The 23,754-nt window shown below is 37.9% G+C and overlaps 1 protein-coding gene and 1 pseudogene across 7 annotated transcripts in view; one reads left to right on the forward strand and one right to left on the reverse strand.

Annotated features, from left to right (window-relative positions):
• Positions 1-18,375, forward strand: part of THOC2 (THO complex 2) — a 110,412-nt gene extending 92,037 nt beyond the window's left edge. For 2 of the 7 annotated variants that reach the window (XM_039238800.1, XM_039238802.1), the window contains exons 30-39: positions 193-295; positions 1,196-1,626; positions 1,821-1,879; positions 3,310-3,426; positions 8,223-8,360; positions 8,702-8,771; positions 8,854-9,011; positions 11,140-11,216; positions 11,679-11,724; positions 18,065-18,375. In XM_039238800.1, the coding sequence (XP_039094731.1) occupies positions 193-295; positions 1,196-1,626; positions 1,821-1,879; positions 3,310-3,426; positions 8,223-8,360; positions 8,702-8,771; positions 8,854-9,011; positions 11,140-11,216; positions 11,679-11,706 (1,181 nt within the window). In that variant the 3' untranslated portion in view covers positions 11,707-11,724; positions 18,065-18,375. Of the gene's footprint in view, positions 1-192; positions 296-1,195; positions 1,627-1,820; positions 2,605-3,309; positions 3,427-8,222; positions 8,361-8,701; positions 8,772-8,853; positions 9,012-11,139; positions 11,217-11,678; positions 11,725-18,064 lie in introns of those variants that run through there. The other 5 variants (XM_039238803.1, XM_039238804.1, XM_039238801.1 and 2 more) reach the window with 4 other exon arrangements.
• Positions 17,814-18,683, reverse strand: LOC120236170 (annotated as a pseudogene).
• Positions 18,684-23,754: the final 5,071 nt, after the last annotated feature.

Below are 23,754 nucleotides of genomic sequence, written 5' to 3' on the forward strand. Positions count from 1 at the left end.
TCACGTGACAAGTAAAATGCTAGCTTAGTATTATTTTTATTCCCTAGGTGGGAGTATATAATTATCAAGAAGTAATCAGCCCTTTGTTTCTTTAGAAAGAATGAATTAGAATTCATCTCTAATCATTTTGCTGTGAAATTGTACTTGATTTACAGTTGGGGCTTGTCAAATAAAACCTTACCTTTATTTCAGATAAATCAAGGGAGAGATCTCAGTGTGGTGTGAAAGCTGTTAATAAAGCTTCTAGTGCCACACCAAAAGGGAATTCAAGCAATGGAAACAGTGGCTCTAACAGGTAGGAACACTGTGCTGTATGTCACAATTCTGAATTCTTAAATGATTAATCTCATTAGACATGAATGAAGGAGGGTGGTAGTTGAATACTATGAAAGTCATTTATGTTGGACTTTCAAATTTTGTAACTACCCCTAATTGGATGATGTGTGTAACCATCCTCCATATGTTTTGTATAATGCCACGACTAACATTGTTTCCCCTGCTGAGTTACGCAGGTGAAGGCAGGTGGGGAAGTTAGAAAAACATTTTAGGATTGGGGTCCCTGGGTAGCTCAGTCGGTTAGGCATCCTACTTCAGCTCAGGTCATGATCTCACAGTTCATGAGTTCAAGCCCTACCTCAGGCTCTGTGCTGATAGCTCAGACAGAGCCTGGAGCCTGCTTCGGATTCTGTGTCTCCCTCTCTCTCTGCCTCACCCTTGCCCTCTCTCTCTCTGTCTCTCTCTCAAAATAAACATTAAAAACTTTTTTACAAAAGAAAAAGAAAAACATTTTAGGATTGAGTGCTTGCTATGGGTATTCCGGGTAAGGATGCTTAACATAAAGGAAGCCTATGCTGATTCAGACCAGGGATCCATCCAGCCAAGTAATCCAGTTCCTGATAGTAGCACCCTTGGTTGGTGGGTGGGATAAGTTTCAGTTGTTAACCTTGTAATCCTCAGAGGTTATGAACATGTATAGAAAAGGGCCTGCCATTCTTTTTAATCTGCTGTTCATGAATTTGGTCATTTTTTACTGGATAAAGAAGTACTTCCTTTTTATTTGTCTTAAAGTCATTTAGTTTTCAAAGGGCTTCTCTTAGTTCTGTTATTTTTGAAGTCTGTAGGAAACCCTTTATGATTTATATAACATGGAGTATGTTTCTTTATTGCCTTAAAATCTCGTGTTTTTATTCTTAAGCAGCAAAGCTGTTAAAGAAAATGATAAAGAAAAAGGGAAAGAGAAAGAAAAAGAGAAAAAAGAAAAGACTCCAGCTACTACTCCAGAGGCCAGGGTACTTGGTAAAGATGGTAAAGAAAAACCGAAGGAAGAGCGGCCAAATAAAGATGAAAAAGCAAGAGAGACGAAGGAAAGAACACCTAAGTCTGATAAAGAGAAAGAAAAATTCAAGAAGGAAGAAAAAGCTAAAGATGAGAAATTCAAAACCACCATCCCCAACATAGAATCAAAATCAACTCAAGAAAAGGAAAGAGAGAAGGAGCCATCCAGAGAAAGAGATATAGCAAAGGAAATGAAATCAAAGGAAAATGCTAAAGGAGGAGAAAAAACACCCGTTTCTGGGTCCTTGAAGTCACCTGTTCCCCGATCAGATGTTGCAGAGCCTGAAAGGGGCAAGTTTTTCTTTATATTTACTTTTGGGTCTTGTTAATGTGTAATAGTTGGTTCTTGTTTTCTTGTTTTGGCAAGTTATCTAGGGACTTTACTGAGGGGAACTCATATTTGATGACCTTAAGTTGGTGGTTTTTCTTAAGTGGTTGGAAAAAAGTAGAAATCTTACTGTGACCTTTTCTTTTTGTACCAACAGAACAAAAACGCCGCAAAATTGATACCCACCCTTCTCCATCGCATTCCTCAACAGTAAAGGTTAGTATAGCCTGAGGAAGGCAGCGTCCATGTTAGGCTCACCTGGTTGGAATACGTGTCCTGACTTCCTTCAAGTCTTGTGCCAAGTATTCACTGGAGCCACTGGAGGTTTTATATTGCATTAGAAAATGAATTTTTTACATATTGGTGGACTGATATTTTTTCCTATTGAGTATTTTTATTATAAAAATATTAAAACTACAAAGGACCTAGCACTAATTTTGTAGTGTTTCAAAGTGCAAGAGAAATTTTACCCAGAAGTGCCTCACTGCTTTAAGCAGTCATTTTTGGAGTGCAATGGTAGCTACAAGCAAATGAATCTTTTCAGCAGAATGAAGCCTATTTTTCAGCATAAATATTGAAGAATATATAGCACTGAAGACTTCCTGGATGATGCAGGATAAACAAGATACCTCTGAATTCATCAAGCTTCTTGATGAGCATCATACCGATGTGTGCCTTCTAAGAAGGAGTCTTGAAAGGAGTTCCATTTTAAAGTCTCCTTGGTGATCAGTTCTCCTGTAGTTGTGTATATTCAGTGAGCATGCAGCTTCTGTTGTATCTTCCCTTGGAGGTTTGTTTATACCCATTGGGTTCCCAACAAGTTGAACCTTGCGTTACGATAAAAGCAGATGTGGCATCCAATCCTACCACCCAGCAAAGAGAAACCCCAGGCATTCAACTGCAGCACAAAATCGTGGGTGTAGCCTTCTTGAAGACTCAGGGTAGCCATTCCTTGCTCCATATTTAATTTTAATTCTAAAGCCATCTAATTTCATGGAATCTTTGAATTTGCAGTACGTTGAACTTTTAAAACTGTAAGTTAACTAATTCTTCATCAAAAGCACTGTGGTGGAATACCGTAATTGATTTCTTTTTCTTTCTTTCTCTCTTTCTTTTTTAAGTGCTTTTTTTGTGGGAGGCATGCGATTCACCACCAGACGCATTTTGCAAAAAAAGTGATTACTCTTTTAAAGAATACATTTTGTTTTCTTGTTAATATAATGCCACTGAATTTTTTGGGCTGGGTTTAAAAATGCATATATTTATGGTAGAGTCATAAGTAAAGTAAAAATTGAAACCTCCCAATTAAAGAAAAACTATGAAAATGTAAGATAATGTTCTTCCACAGTGACCTCCACTGTTTTAGACATTTTATGGAGGGGGAAAAATGTTTTGTTTTCTTAAGCCTCTTAACATTACCTATAGCTTACGTACAGTGTTATGAAAAATGTGGCATTGACATTTATGTTTAAATTATAAGCAGATAAAGATTTTTATTTGTTATTACATTGAGTATATATAATTTAGTTTTTTTTAACATTACAATTCCATTACATGGTTTTGCTTTTGTTTTTTATTGTTGATATTCATATAATAATTGACATCATGAGATTTATCCTCACAAGAAGTAGCTGGTTTATTTCCAGGTTACAGCCATACTTCCCAAAGTTCCTCTGGGTTCTGAGAACTATGCCAGCTCACCTGTCATCTCCATTCATTTTCTACAGGACAGTCTCATCGAACTCAAGGAGTCTTCAGCAAAGGTTTGAGTCTTTTAAAATCATCATGCCTAAGTAAAACAAAAAAAAATTCTTTACTTCATTTATTTAGTAGATACCTTCACCCTAGTAAATTCAGTAAGCTAGTAGAATAACCTTTAAAAATAACTACCACAAACTGAAACAATGGATGACAACGGTCCCTTTCAATGAGATTGTTATCAAATGTGTGTAATGTGGCAACACTTTTATAATCTCTTACTGCTTGCTGTGTTATGAATTATTCTTTTATGCTTTGAAATCTGGAAATACGTTTAAGGTTTGGGGAAGGGGTTGTTGGTTTGTTTTGGGGAGTAGGCTTATTTAATTTCTCAAAGCAAATCTGTCAGGTTGTTTTCTGACATTTTAGGATAACCCAAAAGACCAAAAAAGAAATTTGATACATCCACATAACTGTTCTAAAAACTGAGCCCATCCCAATCCGTAAAACTCTTTATTGCCTCTGCTGAGCTACCCTTTTGGTAGTTGTAGCATAATATCAAGAAATATGGTTAATGTAAACTAATCATTCTCTTGGAGGGGAATACTCAACTCGATGGTTGCATGTAATTACATGTCAGTATTAATTCTTGCCTATTACTCTACTTTTTTGAGTATTCTTCTACTAAAAATAATGTGCAGTTTGTGTATCTTATTACAGAGTTCATTTCATTATTGTAGTTGAATTGTCCATTGTTCATGTTATTTTGTCTATTATAAAATTTGTACCCTTTTTCACCTTGATTTTCCACTTTGCCGCCTCTTATATCTGCTAAGTAGTATTTCTTACTGGTGGACCAATACAAAATTAAATTTTGAAATAAAGCCAGTTGACATTACTGCTTTTAGATATATAGCTTTATAATGAAATGTCTGTTGGATATTGGGCAAATAAGCACAAAGTTTTTAATAGTTTAGGTTAGCCAATGTGCCTTTGTCCTGAAACTGTAGCATTGTTTTCCGAGTATACTGTATCAATCAAAAGAGTATTAGCTGTACTGTGTTTGCTTTGAAGGTAAAACTTTTTATTGGCTAAATTGTATTGCAATATAGTTGGTTTTCATAACCAGTTTGGGATTGTGCATATCAGTCTTAACCATCAGTGGCTTGGTATGGGCTATTTTAAATTCATGGGTTAACAGGGTTACCTTGTGAGTATTTATGTCCTGAAACATACTTTGAAGCAGTTGAAACCTGCTGTTACAGTTAACTGCATTTTCCAATCAACGATGAAAATGATGATTCCTTACATTTGCAGAAACCTTTTGAAGATAAAACACGTGAAATAAACATGTTATTCTCATTTTATGTTCATAACCATGCTGTGAGGTAGATAGGGCAGGAGGGGCAGTGTCTTTTTGACAAATAAGAGACTAAAAAAGTTCTTGATCCTTTCCCAGTGGCATGTAACTTGTTAGTCATACCAAAACTTGGACTAAAATTAAGGTTCTTCAAGTATTCCTACCACAATGAAAAAAAAATTGCAAAAAAAATGTATGTCTCTTGATTCTTAGCACCCATTGCACCAGTAGTTGGAAGGGGTTCCTAACTCCGTTAATGTGTTTGCCTTGTTTTAAAAACTACTATCTCCCTACCCCTCTTTAAAAAAAGATAGTGATTTTCTGGGTATTTAAAATTCAATACATTTATTCCACATTCAACCAAAATTTTTTGAAAATGGCATCTGAATGCACTTATAAAAATCAGGTGACTCCTACCACTTTTTAGATCCTTCGTGCTTGGTATGGTAACTTAGTGATATGATTAGGTGTTCAATAAATATTTGAAATGAGCCTTTGGACTTTGGTAAACCATCCAAAGATTACTGGTCTGCACAGAAGGTGATGTTGCATTTTTATATATCTAGGAGAGTACAATAGCATATGAATGTCTTAGAAAAACTACTTTACCGGAAAAAGATCACTTTTTCAGTGATTTCTAAAATTGACAGTCTGTATAAGCTCACTGTTTCTGGGTAGCTTTTCCTTTTTTGAGGATTTGAGTGATGTGTGTCTCTTTCGTGTTATCTGGTCACTCATACGTATAAAATTGTTTCTATACTTTAATTTTTCAGTTATGCTTTGTCCCTGGGATCCTCTTTTTTTTAAGTGAAATTACTTACTATTTTTGCTTTCAGATCCATGGTAAAAGTAATACATGGATTTGATTAAAGGGAGAAAAATCTAGCTTAATATCCAAATCTTTTCTGTTTACCTTCCACCCCCCAATTTCCAATTTGCATATTTCCACTATGGTTACTTGTGTTTTCACCTAGCAATCCTAGCAGCTATATTTGATGAAGAAAGTGTGAAAAGCATTCTCCTTTATCTAGGCTTCTCTGTAATTTAGGAGGGCAGCAATAACCATCCTCGAAACAGAATTCAGATTTTAATTTTGTTCATCTTAAAGCAAGGATTTATAATCAAAGGAAGCCTAGAAGCAAGACCATCTTTATATATGGTAGCCTTAATAAAGTCAGTGTAGCAACGTTAACAGATTGTAAAAATCAATCCTAATTTTTGGACCCATTGATCCCAATGTCCAGAATAAAAGCACATCAAAAGCAAAATCCAACAACGCTATATGCAGATCAATTTAACAAATCATTAATTTTGTTTGGCAAACATGTGTTGAGTACTTGGCATTAGGAAATGTGTAAAAGTAAAAAAAAGACACATTAATGAGCTCAACTAGTATACTGGAAACTGTGTTATGGACAAAAATAAGTGACATGAAATTAATAGGGAATACCTGTCACAAAGAAGATTGATAGAAAATAATAAAGAGATCACCACAAAGTGAGTTGCAGAGTTGAGGGATGATTGAAGTGCTGATGGCTTTTGAGCTGTCTTTGAAGGTTAGTAGGATTTTAAGAGATTGAGATAAAAGCGAGCAACCATTCTGGTGAAGAGAACTGCTGGGAAGGACAGGGTGTTAGGGGGCCAGTGGTTGCCACAGCATAGAGCGTATTGAGTTGGCCCATAGCAGGATAAAATTGTGCAAAGATTGTGAAGAGCTTGGAAATACCTAAGCTGAGGAGTATGCGTTTTATTCCACAGGCAATGAGAGACTGCATGTTAATTGTGGAAAAGAGACTATTGTGATCAGAACTATTCTTAGAAGGGTAGGAAGAAGGAATAGAGTTAGGTATGTTTCTAAACTAAGAATGTATAGGTTTTTCAATACCCTGCAATACAGAATTCAAGCTAGGCGCAATTAAAAACTTAATTCTTGTAGAGGTGTATGTGTGTGCATGGGTGTGCTTGTGTGTGCTTATTTGTTCTCTCTCTCTCTCTCTCTCTCACACACACACACACACACACACACACACACACACACACACCTGTGTTTTGCTTTTATCAGGAGAATTACCTTGGTTAGTGAAATCTTTTGAGTATTGCAGAAATATATTATTTGTTTTGTCTTACCAGTTTCACAGGTAATATTAACTTAAGATATTAGTAAACCTCACAATTAGAAAATCTTGAAGTGTTGCTTAGGGCATTAACCCAGCAAGAGCACCTTTCGGACAAGCACTTTTATGACTGTTTTTCATTCTCTTGCTCTTTGTTATTAATAAACATTTTGTCTATTTCAGTTGATCATCAACTTTTAAATATTGACATTTTAAAGAATCTACTTCTGCATTGCTATGGCAGTATTTCTGACCAACTGAATTGAAAATATTTGGTGGTGTTAAAAAACTAAGCGTTTAATTTTCATATGGACGGTTGCCTTTTTTTCATGTATTCCTTTGAATACCAAAGGATTTCCTCATGTAAAACTATTTGACTTTTGACTCAACTATTCTTTTCATTCCTAAGGTATATCTAGGATTGTGTAGTTATGTAATGAGTTATATTTTGTACACTGCTGCCTAATACTTTATGTAATGTCTTAAATTGAGTATAAGCTTATAGCACAGTTATAAATGCTGTAAGGATAGGTATCTGATTACTTCCTTAATGTTTTCTTTTATACTAGATTTCCATATTTACAACTTGCGTGAGTTATTAAAATTATCTCTTAATTAGTAGATAGTCCACTTTTGCTCTTTGGCTGTTTATTGCCTGTGGGCCTTTTTGGCAGAGAAAGAATTCATCATTTGTCAGTCTTGGGAGTCGTTTTATCATCCTCAGCTGACCAAATGGTTTTCTGAGCCATTTAGGACCAGTAAGACAAATTTCACAGCGAGTTGCGATTATTTAGTAGAAATTGGAGTGTTTTAAGAAGTAAGGGAGAATGCAGCCTTTACATTTATAAAAATAATTTAGGATAATGTTAACATGGTATATGCAGAGGCAGAAAAGACTTAATAGTAAAGTCCTGGCTAGGTTTTTATACTTTGGCTCACTGTCATCAATTGCCTAAGTGGACGGTAAAACTGTTTAAAATTTCCATGATTGTTGTAGATATTTGTGTGTTTTTTTTGTTTTGTTTTGTTTTTTTAACAATAGAGAAAGTCCAGACACTGTTTTTCACATCTGTACTCCTGTAGTGGTGGTAGTTATAGATCTTCACAACAGAGCTATAAAAGAACTGTAGCTTGTAGATTTACTGAGTCTCAGTTAAGGCAGGAGTGAACTGACTGAATTTAAATGAAAAATTTTGGAAGGCCAAGAATTGAAGTCTTTGCATAATTTGTGCCATGCTCTTTTATTTCACCTCTTATAATCCAGACAGCTGACCAGTTTTGACTTTGGGTCTAACAACCAGTTGTCTTTCATTAAATAAACAATCAAACAGGTTATGCCGATAGTGGAAAACTAATAATCTTTAGTAATATTGCCTTAATTTAACAGCTCTACCTTAATCATACTCCTCCACCACTGTCCAAGAGTAAGGAGAGAGAAATGGACAAGAAAGACTTGGACAAGTCAAGGGAAAGATCCAGAGAAAGAGAGAAAAAAGATGAAAAGGACAGGAAAGAGCGGAAAAGGGTTTGTAATTTTTTAAAAACTAGTTTGGAAAGCCATTATATCTTATATGGTAGTGTGTTTGTTGTCTTTTTTGAAGTACTAGTTTGTTGCATGGCAGGCTGTTATTTAGTGTTTAAACTGGTATTTTCACCCCAAAGTGTGTTTGACTCTTCTACAGTAATACGGATCTTCAGTTTAGTAATCTCTGCCAGCTCTGCCTGTCTTTCATGTCATTTTCCCAAGTGTGAGACACTATTGGCAATACCCTCCGATGCTAGTTAGCTGTGCCCTTGTATAAAAGTAATATTTTAAAACAAAAACGTAACCTCTTGATCAATGTAGTTCACAATTCTTGGTTCTAGGATCATTCAAACAATGACCGTGAAGTGCCACCGGACTTAGCCAAGAGGCGAAAAGAGGAAAATGGAACAAGTAGGTGGATTTATTAATACTTTTGAAGCAGTCATCAAACTGAATTGGAAAAGGCTTTCATGATTCTCTTTTATAATTTTAGTGGGGGTTTCAAAACACAAAAGTGAAAGTCCATGTGAGTCTCCTTATCCAAATGAGAAAGACAAGGAAAAAAATAAGTCAAAATCTTCAGGCAAAGAAAAAGGCGGCGATTCGTTTAAATCTGAAAAGATGGATAAAATCTCCTCTGGTGGCAAAAAGGTAAATTGGGAAAAGAAAGTGACAAAATGCTTTATCTCAAAACTTTGAATACTTAGCACAGATGGAGTTTTTTGGTAATCTAATCGTCTCGTTGATTATTTGAGGGTGGGAAGAAGAGGCATTGGGGAAGGCAGTGTATCTGGCAGATTGGAGCCAGTACGGTCCCACATTACTGGGAGAGTAGAATTAGTTTATCGCTGAAATTCCCTTTCCTTTCACTCACTCCCACCTACTTCTGTTCATTGACTTTTAGCCTAGCCTTTTTGTTTTCTCGCCCCCACTCCGCCAACAGTGATTTTAGTGTCTTTACATTCATGAGGTTAAAATATGGTCACATGTATTCTCCCTGATTGTTAACATTGTCATAAAGTCTTTATTAATTGTGATTTTAAACATTTTTATAACATTTTCTCATAAACTTATGTGTGTACAACTTGTATTTGATTTTCAAACTTAGTGTGTATTCTCTTAGATATCATGGGTGATGTTAAGAATGCATTTCCTGCATCTGCCATAAAGTAGGCAAGTCATTACTAAGGTGTAAAGTGTTTCGAAAGCATTATTATGGTATATATAGTCATAGTTCTTTTTTATTTTTTAATATATTTTTAAAAACGTTTTGTTTATTTTGAGAGAGCAAGCATGCGCAAGTGGGGGAGGGGAGGGAAGGGGGAGGGAAGGGGGAGGGGCAGAGGTTCCCAAGCAGGCTCCTCGCCACCAGCACAGAGTCCGGCCCGATGGAGGGCTCTCTAACTCACGAACTGCGAGATCATGACCTGAGCCGAAGTCGGACGCTCAACCGACTGAGCCACCCAGGCGCCCCTGTAGTCACAGTTCTTAAAAGCAATTTTGGAAAATTATAAGGTGATAGTTTTAAAATTTCTATATGCTTTAAATGTGAGGCTTCTCCTTTTAAATAAGTATTTTTAAATTGAGGTAAAATTCACATAACATGAAAAAAATCGTTTTAAAATGTACAATTCAATGGTATTTAGTATATTTACAGTATTGCACAATCAACATAGCTAGTTCCAAAATGTGTTTACCACTCCAGAGAGAAACTCTGTACCCATTCAGCAGTCATTCCCAATTTCCCTCTCCTTTTAGCACCTGCCAACTACTAATCTGCTTTCTGTCTCTCTGGGCTTACCAGTTTTGGATATTTCATATAAATGGAATTGTATAATAATGTGGTCTTTTGTGTCTGACTTGTTTCACTTAGCTTAATATTGTTGAGATTCTTCCATGGTGTAGCATGTATCGGTACTTCATGTCTTTTTATGGCTAAATAATATTCCATTGTATGAATATCCCACATTTGTTCATCCATTTGTCAGTTGATGGACTTTTTTGTTGTTCCCTTTGGCTATTATGAATAGTGCTGCTATGAATGTTTGTGTGCTGCTCTGAAGTGTTTGTTTGAAGACCTGTTTTCAGGTCTCTTGTCTGTATACCCAGGAGTGGAATTTCTGGGTTATATGGTAATGCTATGCTTAACGTTTTGAGGAACCCACAAACTGTTTTCTACAGTGGTTGGACAGTTTATGTTTCTACCAGCAATGTACAAGGGTGCCAATTTCTCTACATCATTGCCAAGACTTGTTATTTTCTGTGTTTTTTTTTTTAAAATTATTTTAATTACATTGTTTTAAAATTCTAGCCATCCTAGTGGGTGTGAAGTGGTATCTCATTGTGGTTTTGATTTCGCATTTTCTTAATGACTAATGATATTGAGCATCTTTTCATGTGCTTGTTGGCCATTCATATACCTTCTTTGGAGAAATCTCTTCAGATGCTCTGGCCATTTTTAAATTGGATTGTCTTTTTGTTGCTCAGTTGTAAGACTTCTTTATATAGTCTAGATACTAGACCCTTATGAGATGTATGGTTTGCAAAAAACATTTCCTCCCATTCTGTACATTGTATTTCACTTTCTTGATAGTGTTCTTTGATGCATGAAAGTTTTTATTTTTGATGAAGTCCAATTTTTTTGTTGTTGCTTGTGCTTTTGGCATCATTAAATACGTTTTTGAAGAAAAACATGTGACTGGTGGGTGATAAAAAGGATTTTGAGCTGATTTTTATATTTGGTTTTCCCTTCCCCGACTAATTCCACCATTCCTTATAGGAGTCCAGGCATGATAAAGAAAAGATAGAAAAGAAAGAGAAACGGGACAGTTCAGGAGGAAAGGAAGAGAAGAAACAATATCCTTTTCATCTTACTGGCGTATTTACAGTGTAATGGAAAGCTTTGATACTGGTCATGTTTAGAATTGTACCCTTGTAGTATGTGGTCTGATTAAAGTTGAAAGGCTTAACTAACCTTTAAGTAGTTTCTTCAGTTAACCCTCTTGAGTGTATGAAATGTCAAAGGGGGAGACTTGATATATTTTCTTTTTAACCTCTGTGGTGACTGAGGTTGTTTTACGCCACCAAGATTCTCTCTGGCTGTATTGCCACCAAGAGGAAGAAAGGGAACAGAGTCCTTTGGGCCTGGGCATGGGGAATAGAAGGGCAAGATCATGAAGCAGATGAGCAGGGCTGGTAGAGGTTGAGGCTACCAGGCTAGTCAGAGCCAAATAGGACCGTGAGCTGAAGGATTGCACCAGAAGTTGAGACACCATTCCTTTTTTTTTCAAAGTTGTTTTCCCTTAATTTGTCATCTACTCATAAGTCCTCGGACAAGCACAGATAATGAAGACTTTCAATCAAGGTGAGTGTTCTCTCACCTCCTTTCATTTAAAAGGAGAGAGATGAAATGAGGTCTGAAAATGTTGAGGAAACTAGATACATTTTGCAGGATACAACTAGAATTTTGCACCTAACTGTAATGACCAGGTCTTTGGGGTATAGATGTAAAATAAGATTCACAGTTATTTTTAAACTGTTTTCATCTTAAGCTTGCTGATTAGCTATGGGTCTTTTTTTTTTTTTTTCCTTTTTCTTAGCACCAAGATGTATTTAAGAACATCTGGCTTTCTCTTCAGCACTCATTCCCGTCTTCTGTAGATAATCATTTACCTTTTTTAAGTACCGATAGCCTTATAGGTGGTGCTGGCATCTGCACTTTACAGGTGAAGAAATGGAGACTGAGAGGTTCAGCTGAAGAGGCTGACAGAGATACTAGCTGGCAGAGCCAGTATTCACAGCATAGGTTTCCTTGCCCATTAGTGTTCTCTGTTCTTCTTTTTGCCTTTTCACGCAGACATGTTATCCAGAAATTTTTAAGTTTTTGTGCATTTTCTACCACAGCCCATGTTTTTGCAAGGCCAGAAAATCCAGTCTGTGCTTTTAGTTCTGGAATTTAAAATACACAATTTTGTTTTCAAGGTAATTATGCCTTATATGAGATTTAAAAAGTGTTTAACCATCTTAAATAAATTGTATGTGGACAGCAGCCTACTCTTAGTGAAGAGTGTGTTCAGAACCTAATGCAGTCTTGTTTGAGCACTCCGATCATCTGAATAGCTGTTGTCTGCTGATGCCTTAGGATTATTAGGGTCTGTAGAATGCTTTGCCCTCTACATGTAATGGCTTGAGATGGCTGGATTTGAAGTTGTTGACTTTTTGGTAGCTCATTTTCTTGCTTCCTTATTAGCTGTCACTTCTTAATGATACCAAGTGTACTTGCTATCTGTACCCTCCCCCTAATATTTGCTGCTGCTTTTATGAAACCAGAGAGATAACCAAGGCCTTTTAGGGTTAAATTAAGAGTCAGAAAGGTAGGAGAGCCCATTCTGTATTAAAGTATGAGTTTTAAGGAATGGATTTTGCCCAGGATGGGGACTTGAGTTTGCCAGATGGATAATGCCCTGATAGGTGGTGTGCCTTTTCAGCTTTGTTCTTATCTGCTTGTTATCTATGTAGTAGAATGGGGTAAATGAGAGTTAGGGGAGAACATTTACAATTTAATAGATTTTTAAAAAAATCTTTAGAAAGGTTGCCCCTTCCTCAGTTCTAGTCATCCTCTGCCCCAACAACTAGCTGTCTTCCCTGCTGAGCTATAAACTCTTCATCTTTCTTCTTTTTTTATTCTTCACTTTACTTTCTTTTATTTTGACATTTTGTTTGTTAAACCTTTTTTTTAACGTTTATTTATTTTTGAGAGAGACAGAGACAGAGTGCGAGTGGGGGAGGGGGAGGGAGAGAAGGAGACAGAGAAGCCGAAGCATGCTCCAGGCTCAGAGCTGTCAGCAGCACAGAGCCCAATGTGGGGCTTGAACTCATGAACTGCGAGATCATGACCTGAGCTGAAGTCGGACACTCAACTGACTGAGCCCCCCCAGGCGCCCCTTGCTTTTTTAAAACTTTTTGCTTTCACCTGGTCTCCTTATTAAGCAGAATGAAAAAACCTGCCACTTATATCTTCATTAGGAATGAGTCAACCATTGTGACTGACCACTTTTTCACTGTGATTCTATACAGCTCTCTCTTCACTCAGTACCTAAGTATTATTCTTTGGTATGTGAAAGTTCTACTGCAGATTTCTTTGAGTTCTTACTCACACGGGCCATGGATTTGTACTTTATCTTTCTCTATACTCTCTCAGGACCAAAGGCATGAAAGATTGGCTTGGGTATTAGATGTTAGGTCGGTGGTCTTGTAACAGAGCTTCTCAATTCAGATATTCTTTTAAGATACATTTGGCTTGATGTTCATCCTATTCAATTTCTTCTTGACAACTATGTCCTATACTTTCTCCTTGGGTAGACTCTGAATTTTGTGAGGCTCTGGTTTTTTTTCCCTTCTTCTGGCTGTTCTGGCTGCCTCTTTTTTTTTTTTTTTTTTTTTAAGTTTTATTTATTTAGTGATCTTTAACACCCCATGTGGGGCTGGAACTCACGAGCCCGAGATCAAAACTCCCACTTTCTTCCAACTGAGCCAGCCAGGCCCCCTCGGCTGCCTCTATTTGGATACATTCTAGAATTGGTCAAGTCTTTCTGTTCTTTTTCCTTTAGATGTTTCATCATTTCTGATTGGCACCATTTACCTTTAGGCTACTTCAAATCTGCTCCCTGCTTCCTTTTTTTACTTTATGTTCTACAGAAAAGAGAGCTGCTACATAATGTCACATTTCCATGATTCAAAGATGTTATTCTTTTAAGTTTATTTATTTATTTTGAGAGAGAGGAAGAGAGAGAGACAGAGACACAGTGTGAGCAGGGGCGAGGGAGAGAGAGAGGGAGAGAGAGAATCCCAAGCATGGAGCTGGAGCCCAGTGTGGAGCTTAAACTAACCACGAACCCTGAGGTCATGACCTGAGCTGAAACCAAGAGTCAGATGCTTAGGGGCGCCTGGGTGGCTTAGTCGGTTAAGCGTCCGACTTTCGCTTAGGTCATGATCTCGCGGTTCGTGGGTTCGGGCCCCGCGTCGGGCTCTGTGCTGACTGCCAGCTCAGAGCCTGGAGCCTGTTTCAGTCTGTGACTCCCTCTCTCTCTGACCCTCCCCTGCTCAAGCTGTCTCTCTCTCTCTCCTAGAAATAAATAAAACATTAAAAAAAAAAAAAAAAAGTCAGATGCTTAACCGACTGAACCACCCAGACGCCCCATCGGAGATGTTTAATTGCAAGATTCATTGTTGGTTTCTAGAACTGTTTTTTGAGTAGGATGGATATGGAAATGACATTGATTTGTAAATATCACCCTGATTTTAGAAAAAATAAAATGAGATAAGAGTTACGTAAGATTAGAAATAAGAAAATGAAATATATAAATGTGACCCAGATTAAATTCCTTCCAAAGTCTTCTGTCATCTTTTCTATCTCACAGTTTTTAGTGGTAAAATTCTTTCTTGTTCTCTGTACCTTCTGTTACTTGTTATTACTAACATTTTTGTCCAGATGTATCGTATCTCCTTGATTTAGTCTCTTGAATACTACTAGCTGCTTTGTCTTTAACTTTTTCCCCTGGTTTAATCTCTAAAAATTCCTATTAAAATTTTTCTCTTAGGACTATCCTTTAGCTTCTCAATTTTATTTGGTATGTGTGGTCCTCAGTTCATGAGTGTCAAGTTTAGCTAACTTTTAAAGAGTCCTTTTGTGAGCCAGATGCCGTGCTGAGGCTTGCTCCCAGACTTTGAGAAGCTCAGTCTTCTGGGACTTTAATTTTTGATCTCCGAGAACACGAGCAGTGAGGCAAGCGCTTCCCTATCCATCTGCATTTGTAGTGTCCTCACTTCTGATAGTAATCCCCCTCCAGCAGGGCCTGATCATTTTCGCAGGTTCTCTCTCTGCCAGTATCCCCTGTGTAACCTCTCTTATCCTTTAAACCCAGGGTTGCAAATGGGCAGAATGTGGCTTGTTTGCATATTTTCTTGGCCTCACACAATAGTTAACATTGTTTTAATTGATTTCCTTTAAAAATCCGAAGAGTTGACAAAATCCGAATTTCCGTTTTTCTCGAGGAATTGGAATATCTGGCAACACTGTGTCCTGCTAGACCTGGCCACCCCACCCCCCACCCCCTTTGATAGAGAGTGGGTCTTGTCTTGTCTTGTCTTGTCTTTTCTTTTCTTTTCTTTTCTTTTCTTTTCTTTTCTTTTCTTTTCTTTTCTCTTCTTTTCTTTCCTTTTCTTTCCTTTTCTTTCTTTTCTTTCTTTCTTTCCTTCTTTCCTTCTTTCCTTCTTTCCTTTTTAATAGTTTGCCTCAGCCAGTCCCCACCCAGCTGACTTCATTTGTTCCCATTATGTATTAGCCTCTGTAAACAATTGATTTCGCAATTCCTGTTCTCAGCCTTTTCCCTTCAGTCCATACTTGGAAATTGACTTCCTAAATGCTCTGAGATTGCTAATTTTAGGAATGTGTTGCCATGGTGAGGCACAGTCCTAGGTACTGGGAATATGTGTTGGAGTGGGGAGTGTTTGGTTACGTTTCTTTCTCAGTTTCCCATTGCTTACGTGTGGGCATGCCAGCTTGCCTATGGAGCCGTAGGCAGATTACTATGCAATGTAGGAGGGTATCACTTATCCCTCTCCTGAGATTCTTCTGATCTTGCTGAAGGTGGCGGCTTCATCCTTTCCTTCCACTCAAACAGCCATGTACTTTTCTTTATTACCTGCTATGTTTCATATACTCTGTTAACTTCACATGGAGAGCTATGGGCAGAAGTATTACGTATACCTCTTTGGGATTGATGAGAAAGAGCATTGATTTTTTTATTTTTTTAATTTTTTGCCCTCAAAAGGTGGTTCACTTTATTTACAGTATTTGGTAGTACCCTGTTTAAAAGAAGTTTCTTTGTATACTGCAACATATTTTTTGAGGCAGGTTTATTATGCTTTTATTTGGGTCTGTATGTAGTAATCATTAAATGTGTTCAAAAGTTTCCGTTAGGAGACTGAAATGACAGACACTATTTTTCTCTTCATTCTCATCTTTTATACTCTTTAATGGGTATGCATCCTTTATACTGCTATTCCTACATACCAAATAGTCGGGCAGACTAGGAGGAATTTTCTCTTTCCCTTTTTTCCATGTAAGATAGACCACATGTTGACTAGGTGCTGTGCTGTTTTTATCGGGACATAGGCATGAGCACTTAGAAGAGAGCTCCCATGCCACATTTACCTCTGAATGGGACTGTCCCTTACATGTGCCATTATCCTAAGAGGCAGCCCTGGGTGTGCTAAGATTCAGTTCATTGGAATCCCAGTTTTAATTCTGTGTTACATTTCTCTACATAGAACATCTTGGGAAGTATGTTTGCTGTGGTCAGAATTCCTAGGTGGCAGTATAAGGATAAATGAACAGAGTAAAGTGGAAATAGGATGGCTGTCCCTGTGACCTTCTCCTGTATCTTCTTTCTTCCTCATAATGTTCGTTTGACTTTTTAACTGTCAGCTTCATCCATCTATGCCTTTCTACTGCGTGCGTGCGTATGTGAAGTTGGATCATGAAATCCTGACCGTCTCAGAAACTGGTGAAAACGAAGCTAACTAAACTCTCAGATGCCTCCTTTGAGGTGAAGACACTTAACCAAAAACCATCTATTTTGTGGGCCCATATTGTATAGTTTGTCTAAAAAATTTTTTGTTGCCATCAAGAGAGTTCTTTTATGAGGAATCTATGTACTATTGAAACATTTCTTTAGGACCTTTTTGGTGAATCTGATCGGAGAGACTGTGTGTGCGTGCGCACAGGTGTGCATAAAGAAAGGCATACCTCTGGTAAGGAGGCTGAATTTATGTTTGCCTTTCTTCTCGACTTTGATCACCAGTCTAGCTGTTCTTTTCTCCAGACCACCCTACTTTTCAAACTTGCTTCTTGCTGTCATGACTCTCTATAAAGTAACATTATGTAAAACTGGCTGCCTCAGCTCTGAGAGGGTGCTCTTAGAGGGCATTCCTTGCATAGTTTTCTGATGCCCTGACGAAGGAGGACGGCATGCGGGAGCATCAGGGAAATTGCAACCTTACTAATACATCAGGGCCTGTTAATGGGGGTGGTGGGGGGTGGAAAGAAAAACACCTCAGGATGTCCTGTCCAGATAGTACCCAGTAGAAAGTGATGTTTACAGATGTAACCATGTCTTTCTGCAAACATGGTATTGCCAGCACAGATCGTAGCACCGATAGAGCAGAACGGTCTTGCGGGGGAGGACAGCCGACTGAACAGAGCCTGAAGTAGAAACTCTGTGAGAAGTCTCACCAGTCCTAGGTGTGAAGAAGATGGATCTGTGTTATGTCTTGCATTTAAAGGAGCCTGTGCTTTCTCATTTACACTTGTGAAAGTGGCACGTGTTTAAAAAAATAGTTAATTAAAAAACCTTAGGAGAATGTTCTGGGTATTGTGGTATAAATGCATTGTCAGTGAGAAGAAAATATTACTGTGCCAGAAGATAGAGTCCTGAAGGGTGAGTTTGGCACTGGTTCATCACTGTATGACTTTCTTCTTGCTGGCAGTTCTTTCTGAAGTGCACTGAACTTGGGGTGGTTTTCAAGTTTGTAATCCCAGCACTTCAGCATTGTTTTATAAATACGCTCTGGACATTGCTGAGAGACTGACATCCAGTATCTTCTTTCCACTTGCTCTTGTGCTTGCTGATTTGTCATTCCAGGGTATGGACAGAGCCCTAAGCTGAAGGTCTCCCAGAGGAGGATGCCAAAGCTCCATGCGCCGCTCTCAGAACGATATCTCCCATAATTCAGAGCTTCTGGTGCTGTCCATTTAATGGGAATCTGCTTTAAGTCAGAAGATGAATACACACCACCATCCTCTTGACGAGACATTCCAAAGTCACTGATTTTCAGAACATTATTTTCGCCTCCAGGCAGTTTCTTGCAGCAAGGTCCCTGTGTATACAATTTTTACTCGAGATTCGTCATCCAGAAGCAGCATCTAATGAAAATTTCACTAACTGTTTTAGTTCATCCTTCTTTCTCAGAAGGGAGAGGAAGTTGCCTCCTGGAACCAATTTCTTAATGACATAGATAGGCTGTATTTGTGTGCAAACTCCTATAAGTTTGACAATATCGGGATGATTATATTGCTTGAGGATTTTGGCATCTTGTAAAAATTTTAATTTCAGTTCCCAGGAAAGATCATCTTTACGTGTTTTATCCTTTAATGGCAACAGCAGTTTTATCCTTTAAATCCCTTAAATGTATGTCAGCAAAAATTTCCTTGCCTGCTGATTCTCCTACTGTGACACCATCATGATTGAGACCCACCCCCATTTCTTATTCTAGTTACGGCCATCCCGATACCGTAATCTCTTTATTGCAACACGTTTTTTTGCAATTAAAAAAATTGAGATAAAATTTATATGACCTAAAATTTGCCATTTTAAGATGGTTTTTTAGCATATTCACTATGTTGTAGCCATTGCCACTAATTCTGGAACATTTCCATCACCCTCAAATGAGACCCCATACCCCTAAGCAGTCACTCCCGGTTCTCCCCTTCCCCCAGTCCCTGGAAACAACTAATGTACTTTCTGTTTCTATGGATTTGCCTGTTTTGGACATTTCACAAAAATGGAATCATGCAATGTGTGGCCTTTTGTGTGTGGCTTCTTTTTACTTAGCATCATGTTTTCAAGATTCATTCATGTTGTAGCATGTATCAGAACTTCATTTCTTTTTGTAACTGAATAATACTCCATTGTATGAATGTGTACCACATTTTGTTTATCCATTCATTTGTGATGGACAGGAACAATGATTTTTAAGTATTAAAATTGTAAGTTCGACATTAGTGTATCCACAACTATAATTGGTAATGTCAAGGTTATACATGGTGTGAACAGAATGCTGTATAGAAATGATGTGTAAATTATTTGTCAGCATTTCATGCAAGTGTGATTACTTTCCAAGGCCCTTCTAGCTCTGGTTTTATGAAATATGTGAATGTAGTATTTTCGTCAATAAAGTTTAATGCTTTAAGCATTAGTTTAAAATTTGAGAATAATGTTAGGCAGATATGAAGTTATTTGCCACATGCTGTAATGATCATGTTTTGAATTTATTTCAATATGCAGTATTTGAAAATGTCAGTACATAAAGGAAAGGAAATGAGTATAATTAAGTCAATATATTTTTAAAGCAATTTTTATAATTTAGCAGACATTGCATCTTAATATAAGTCACTATTAAAATCGTGTCCTTGTGAAAAATGTGATGTCATTTTTCTCTCTCTTTTTTGTTGGTCATGTAAAATCGGTTCCTTTTCATTGCTGTGTGTTCTGTTTCCTTTTGACAAGCTGTTGCTTGCCCCTGTGGAGTATTGTGTTTCATTTTATCCAACCTCCCCTCCCCTCACTTCTCTTCCTTCACAGGCAGAATGTTCAGTGGCTTTTTTTTTTTTTTTTTTTAAGCCCTCTTAGTGTATCTATTTTCAATGGTTTTGGGAGAGTGGGCAATGAGAAATACACAAATATTTCATTCTTATCTAGGGACTTAATTCAAGCCTTGGCTGTTGATTGACAGAGCTCATTGGCTTTTTGTTTCTTCAGTCTTCCTTCTTTCCTTTCTTCTTGTTTTCCTCCTTTCCTCCTTCCCTTCTCCCCTCTTTTTTCTCTCCTTTCCTCCCTCTCCCCTCCCTTACACCCACTCCTCCCTCCTCCCCTTGCTCCTCCCTTCTTTTCTTCCTTCCTTATCTATCAATATAATCACTTTGTTTCTTTCAGGTGAGATTGGAATGAAATGGTTCAGCTGTGACCTGAAATTTATTTTCCTGATTGCCAAGAATTATGAATCAAGAGGGCCAATTTGCATCTTCTTAAGTTATTCAGTTATCTGCTTTATTGCTCCATGCCGAAAACTTAAAAGCTGTTGAGTTGTGCATTACTGTATTTAACTTGTTGCTTAGTTTCTACGTGTTTATTTTCAGTAAATGGCTGAAAGTGTTAACTGTTCCATATTTTTAGCACAATGTGCTGCATACAGTTCCCAACAAGCAAATAAGGTTACTTGTGTACAGAATTTCACTTTAGGCTAACTAAATATTGCCTGGGTTTAGTTGTTTTGTTTGTTTGTTTGGTTGGTTTTTTTCAACCTGAGATGCTTCCTTTTTATTGCTTGAAACTGAAAATAAACAATTATTGAACCATTTTGAATTTACCTCATTTTAAAACTCAAGTTTTAATTTATTTTTTGGCCTGTTTTTAATATTAGTCCCTAAGAACAAAGTGGGAGCAGTGTCTTATGCAGTGCTTAGGAGTCATTTTATATAGTACGTGTACGACATGAAAACCTGTTGAAAAAAGAAAAAGGTACCAGCACTCACTTGTCCCTTGCCATTTTTCCTTGTAATTATGTTAGACAAATCTGGGAGGGGGTAAAAAATCAAAAACTTAATTGTGTTTTAATTCTACAGCTACAGGAGCTTTGTATTGCTGGACTTTCGTCTGGAAAAGTTTCACAGTGGCATTTTTAAAAGAAAACTTTTTTATCTACTGAATTCTACCAGTGTAACCATTTTTTCTAAATAAACGATAGTTTTCTCAAATGATTGTATATTATTGTGTGTATTGTTGCTTATTCACAATAACTTAGCAAAGATAATTCAGTATGGTTTCCAGCTCTCTCTCTCCATTCTGTTCTAGTCCATGGTTCTACAGTGTATTCAAATGATACCTCACTCAGTAATATGAAAAAGTCGTATTTGCTCACCTCTGCACCTGGGGAGTGGGGGGGGGGGGTAAACAGTGGGCTGAAACCATGCCCAGAGTTATCCATTTACTCTATTTCTTTGGAACCAGTGATACGTATGCAAATTAATTTTTAGAGAATGACAAGGCTATAATTTTTTAAAGGATTGAGAAATGCTGAGCATATTTTAGAATTGGCAAAGGGATATAAATCTTGATGCTTCCTTTCAGGTAATTGTAATTTGCAAAACTTGATGAGCACAATAATTATGGGAGAATGATCCATTCAGTGACTGTTGAGCACCCATGATGGGCCTGGCATAAAAAGAAATTATACATTGTTAAAATGATTTTGACATTGAGAAAAATCATTGGTCTGAAACCTACCAGGGGGGAGCACCCCAGTTATGTTGCATTCACGTTTTAAAGATGACACGATTGCGAGTTTACTTAGCATCAGTACCTCTTCCCCTTATCTCCAGATTATTGGACACGGGTGAGCTTTGGTTGCATCCCAGCTACCAATGCATCGAGGGTGGAAAGTACTAACTCTGGATTTAACTGGGCCAAAATAGTTTATGTTGGAAGTAGGAAATCTGTATTTGTGTAGTGGTAGCTATTTAAAAAATTTTTTTTTTTTAATTTATTATTTCTAGGAGAGAGAGAGACAGCGTGAGCAGGGGAGGGTCAGAGAGAGAGGGAGTCACAGACTGAAACAGGCTCCAGGCTCCGAGCTGGCAGTCAGCACAGAGCCCGATGCGGGGCTCGAACCCACGAACGTGAGATCATGACCTAAGCGAAAGTCGGACGCTTAACCGACTAAGCCACCCAGGCGCCCCAGTGGTAGCTATTTTTAAGCATCTACTCTGTTTTGGGTACAAAGGACTATTAAGATGTAACTCCTGTACCTAGGATACGTGGTAGCTTGAGAAATAAGGGCCAAATGAATGCTAGTGGAGGTCAGCAAACGATTTCTGTAAAGGGCCGGATAGTGAATATTTAGGACTCTGCCGGCTATGTACACCCTTTTGCAACTCCTCAGCTCGGACACGGTAGCACGAAGCAGCTGTATGTAAAGGATAGGTGATAACATGAATGGATAAGCCTGCCAGTTCTAGTAGAATTTCATTTACCAAAGCCTGCTAGAGAGCCTCCTATACAAGATTTATTTAAAAAAGGTTTGAGTGCCTCTTAGGCAGCAGAGGTACAGCCTTGAGCAAAACAAAGTCCCTGCTACCCTCGCGTGCCTTCCGTTCTATCAGTGGTGCCAAAGAAATATTTAACATTAGGTGGAGAGAGGACCTCTGAGGAAATGGGAACCTGGGTGAGGCAGGGCTTATTGCTCTCTTCAGAGGGATCTTGTGGAGCGAAGAGGTGCAAAGCAGGATATTTTGAAGCAGTTACCACGGTATGAATATTTCATGACTCGGTAATATGAGCAGGAGTAATCCCTAACCCCTTACCCGTCTTTGAACCTTTTACATGAAAATCATGTAATGCAGGATTTCTCCCAGGAACTAGGCTCTGAGCTGTCGTGGCTGGTGTGTAAGTTTGCCATCTTTTAGAAAGGAGTTTGTACTTTTAGGCTTATAAATGGACCTAAAGAACTCTAAACTACACAAACACATACAAAATAACCCTGAACCTGTCTCTCTCGAGCAGGTGGGAAGTTGGAAGACTGTCGTACATCCATCTACCTTGTTTTTTGTTTTTAATTTTTTAATGTTTTATTTCTGGGAGAGAGAAAGGGAGACAGAATCCGAAACAGGCTCCAGGCTCTGAGCTGGCTGTCAGCACAGAGCCTGATGCGGGGCTCGAACCCACGAACTGTGAGATCATGACCTGAGCTGAAGTCGGACGCTTAACCGACTGAGCCACCCAGGCGCCCCTCCATCTACCTTTTCTTAAACGGTAGGGGCAAAAGTTAGAATATCTTCCCTTGCCTTGTTAAACAGTGTACAAGTGAGGAGCAATTTGTGGCTGGAAAGTCACCAGCCCATGGTATAGGGCCATTCTCTATTTCCTGGAAGCACCTTAGCCAAATACGGCTAGAAATCCTAGCGGCCTTATTTTCTCCCCAGCAATTGTGTAATAGTTTTATGTCTACCCTGCCATGTTCTGGAAACGATTTATGAAAAAACAGTCCAGTATTTAAAAAGCAAATGAGAAAACTTGATTTCTGGGTGAAATGAATACCTAAAATGAAGTTAACACTCCAAAATGTCATGTACAATGTGGAAACTAATTTGACAATAAACTATTTGTAAAAAAAAAAAAAAAAAAAAAAAAAATGTCATGTACATCCGGGACGATCTGAGAAACGTGGAAGGCCACACAGAGAAGGTCATGTCACAGTTACAAGAATCAACGTGTCCATTAAATAAAAAGCCAGTCATGGAGAAGAACATTTTCTGATGAGCCTGAAAGAAACTTCTCCTTCACATTGTCATGAAGAACAAGCCCTGTCTTTTCAGCAAACAAAACAAGGGGATGTGCCTTGTAATGGCCCTGAATGTTAGCTGATGGCCAACGCCTCAACTCATTCTAGTAAGGATATTTCTTTTTTTTTTTTTAATTTTTTTTTTTAATGTTTTATTTTTATTTCTAGGAGGGAGAGAGAGAGAGACAGCGTGAGCAGGGGAGGGTCAGAGAGAGAG

The sequence above is a fragment of the Hyaena hyaena genome, unplaced genomic scaffold (genome assembly GCF_003009895.1).
Source record: "Hyaena hyaena isolate Hyena2069 unplaced genomic scaffold, ASM300989v1 scaffold_147, whole genome shotgun sequence".
In the NCBI taxonomy this organism is placed as follows: Eukaryota; Metazoa; Chordata; class Mammalia; order Carnivora; family Hyaenidae; genus Hyaena; species Hyaena hyaena.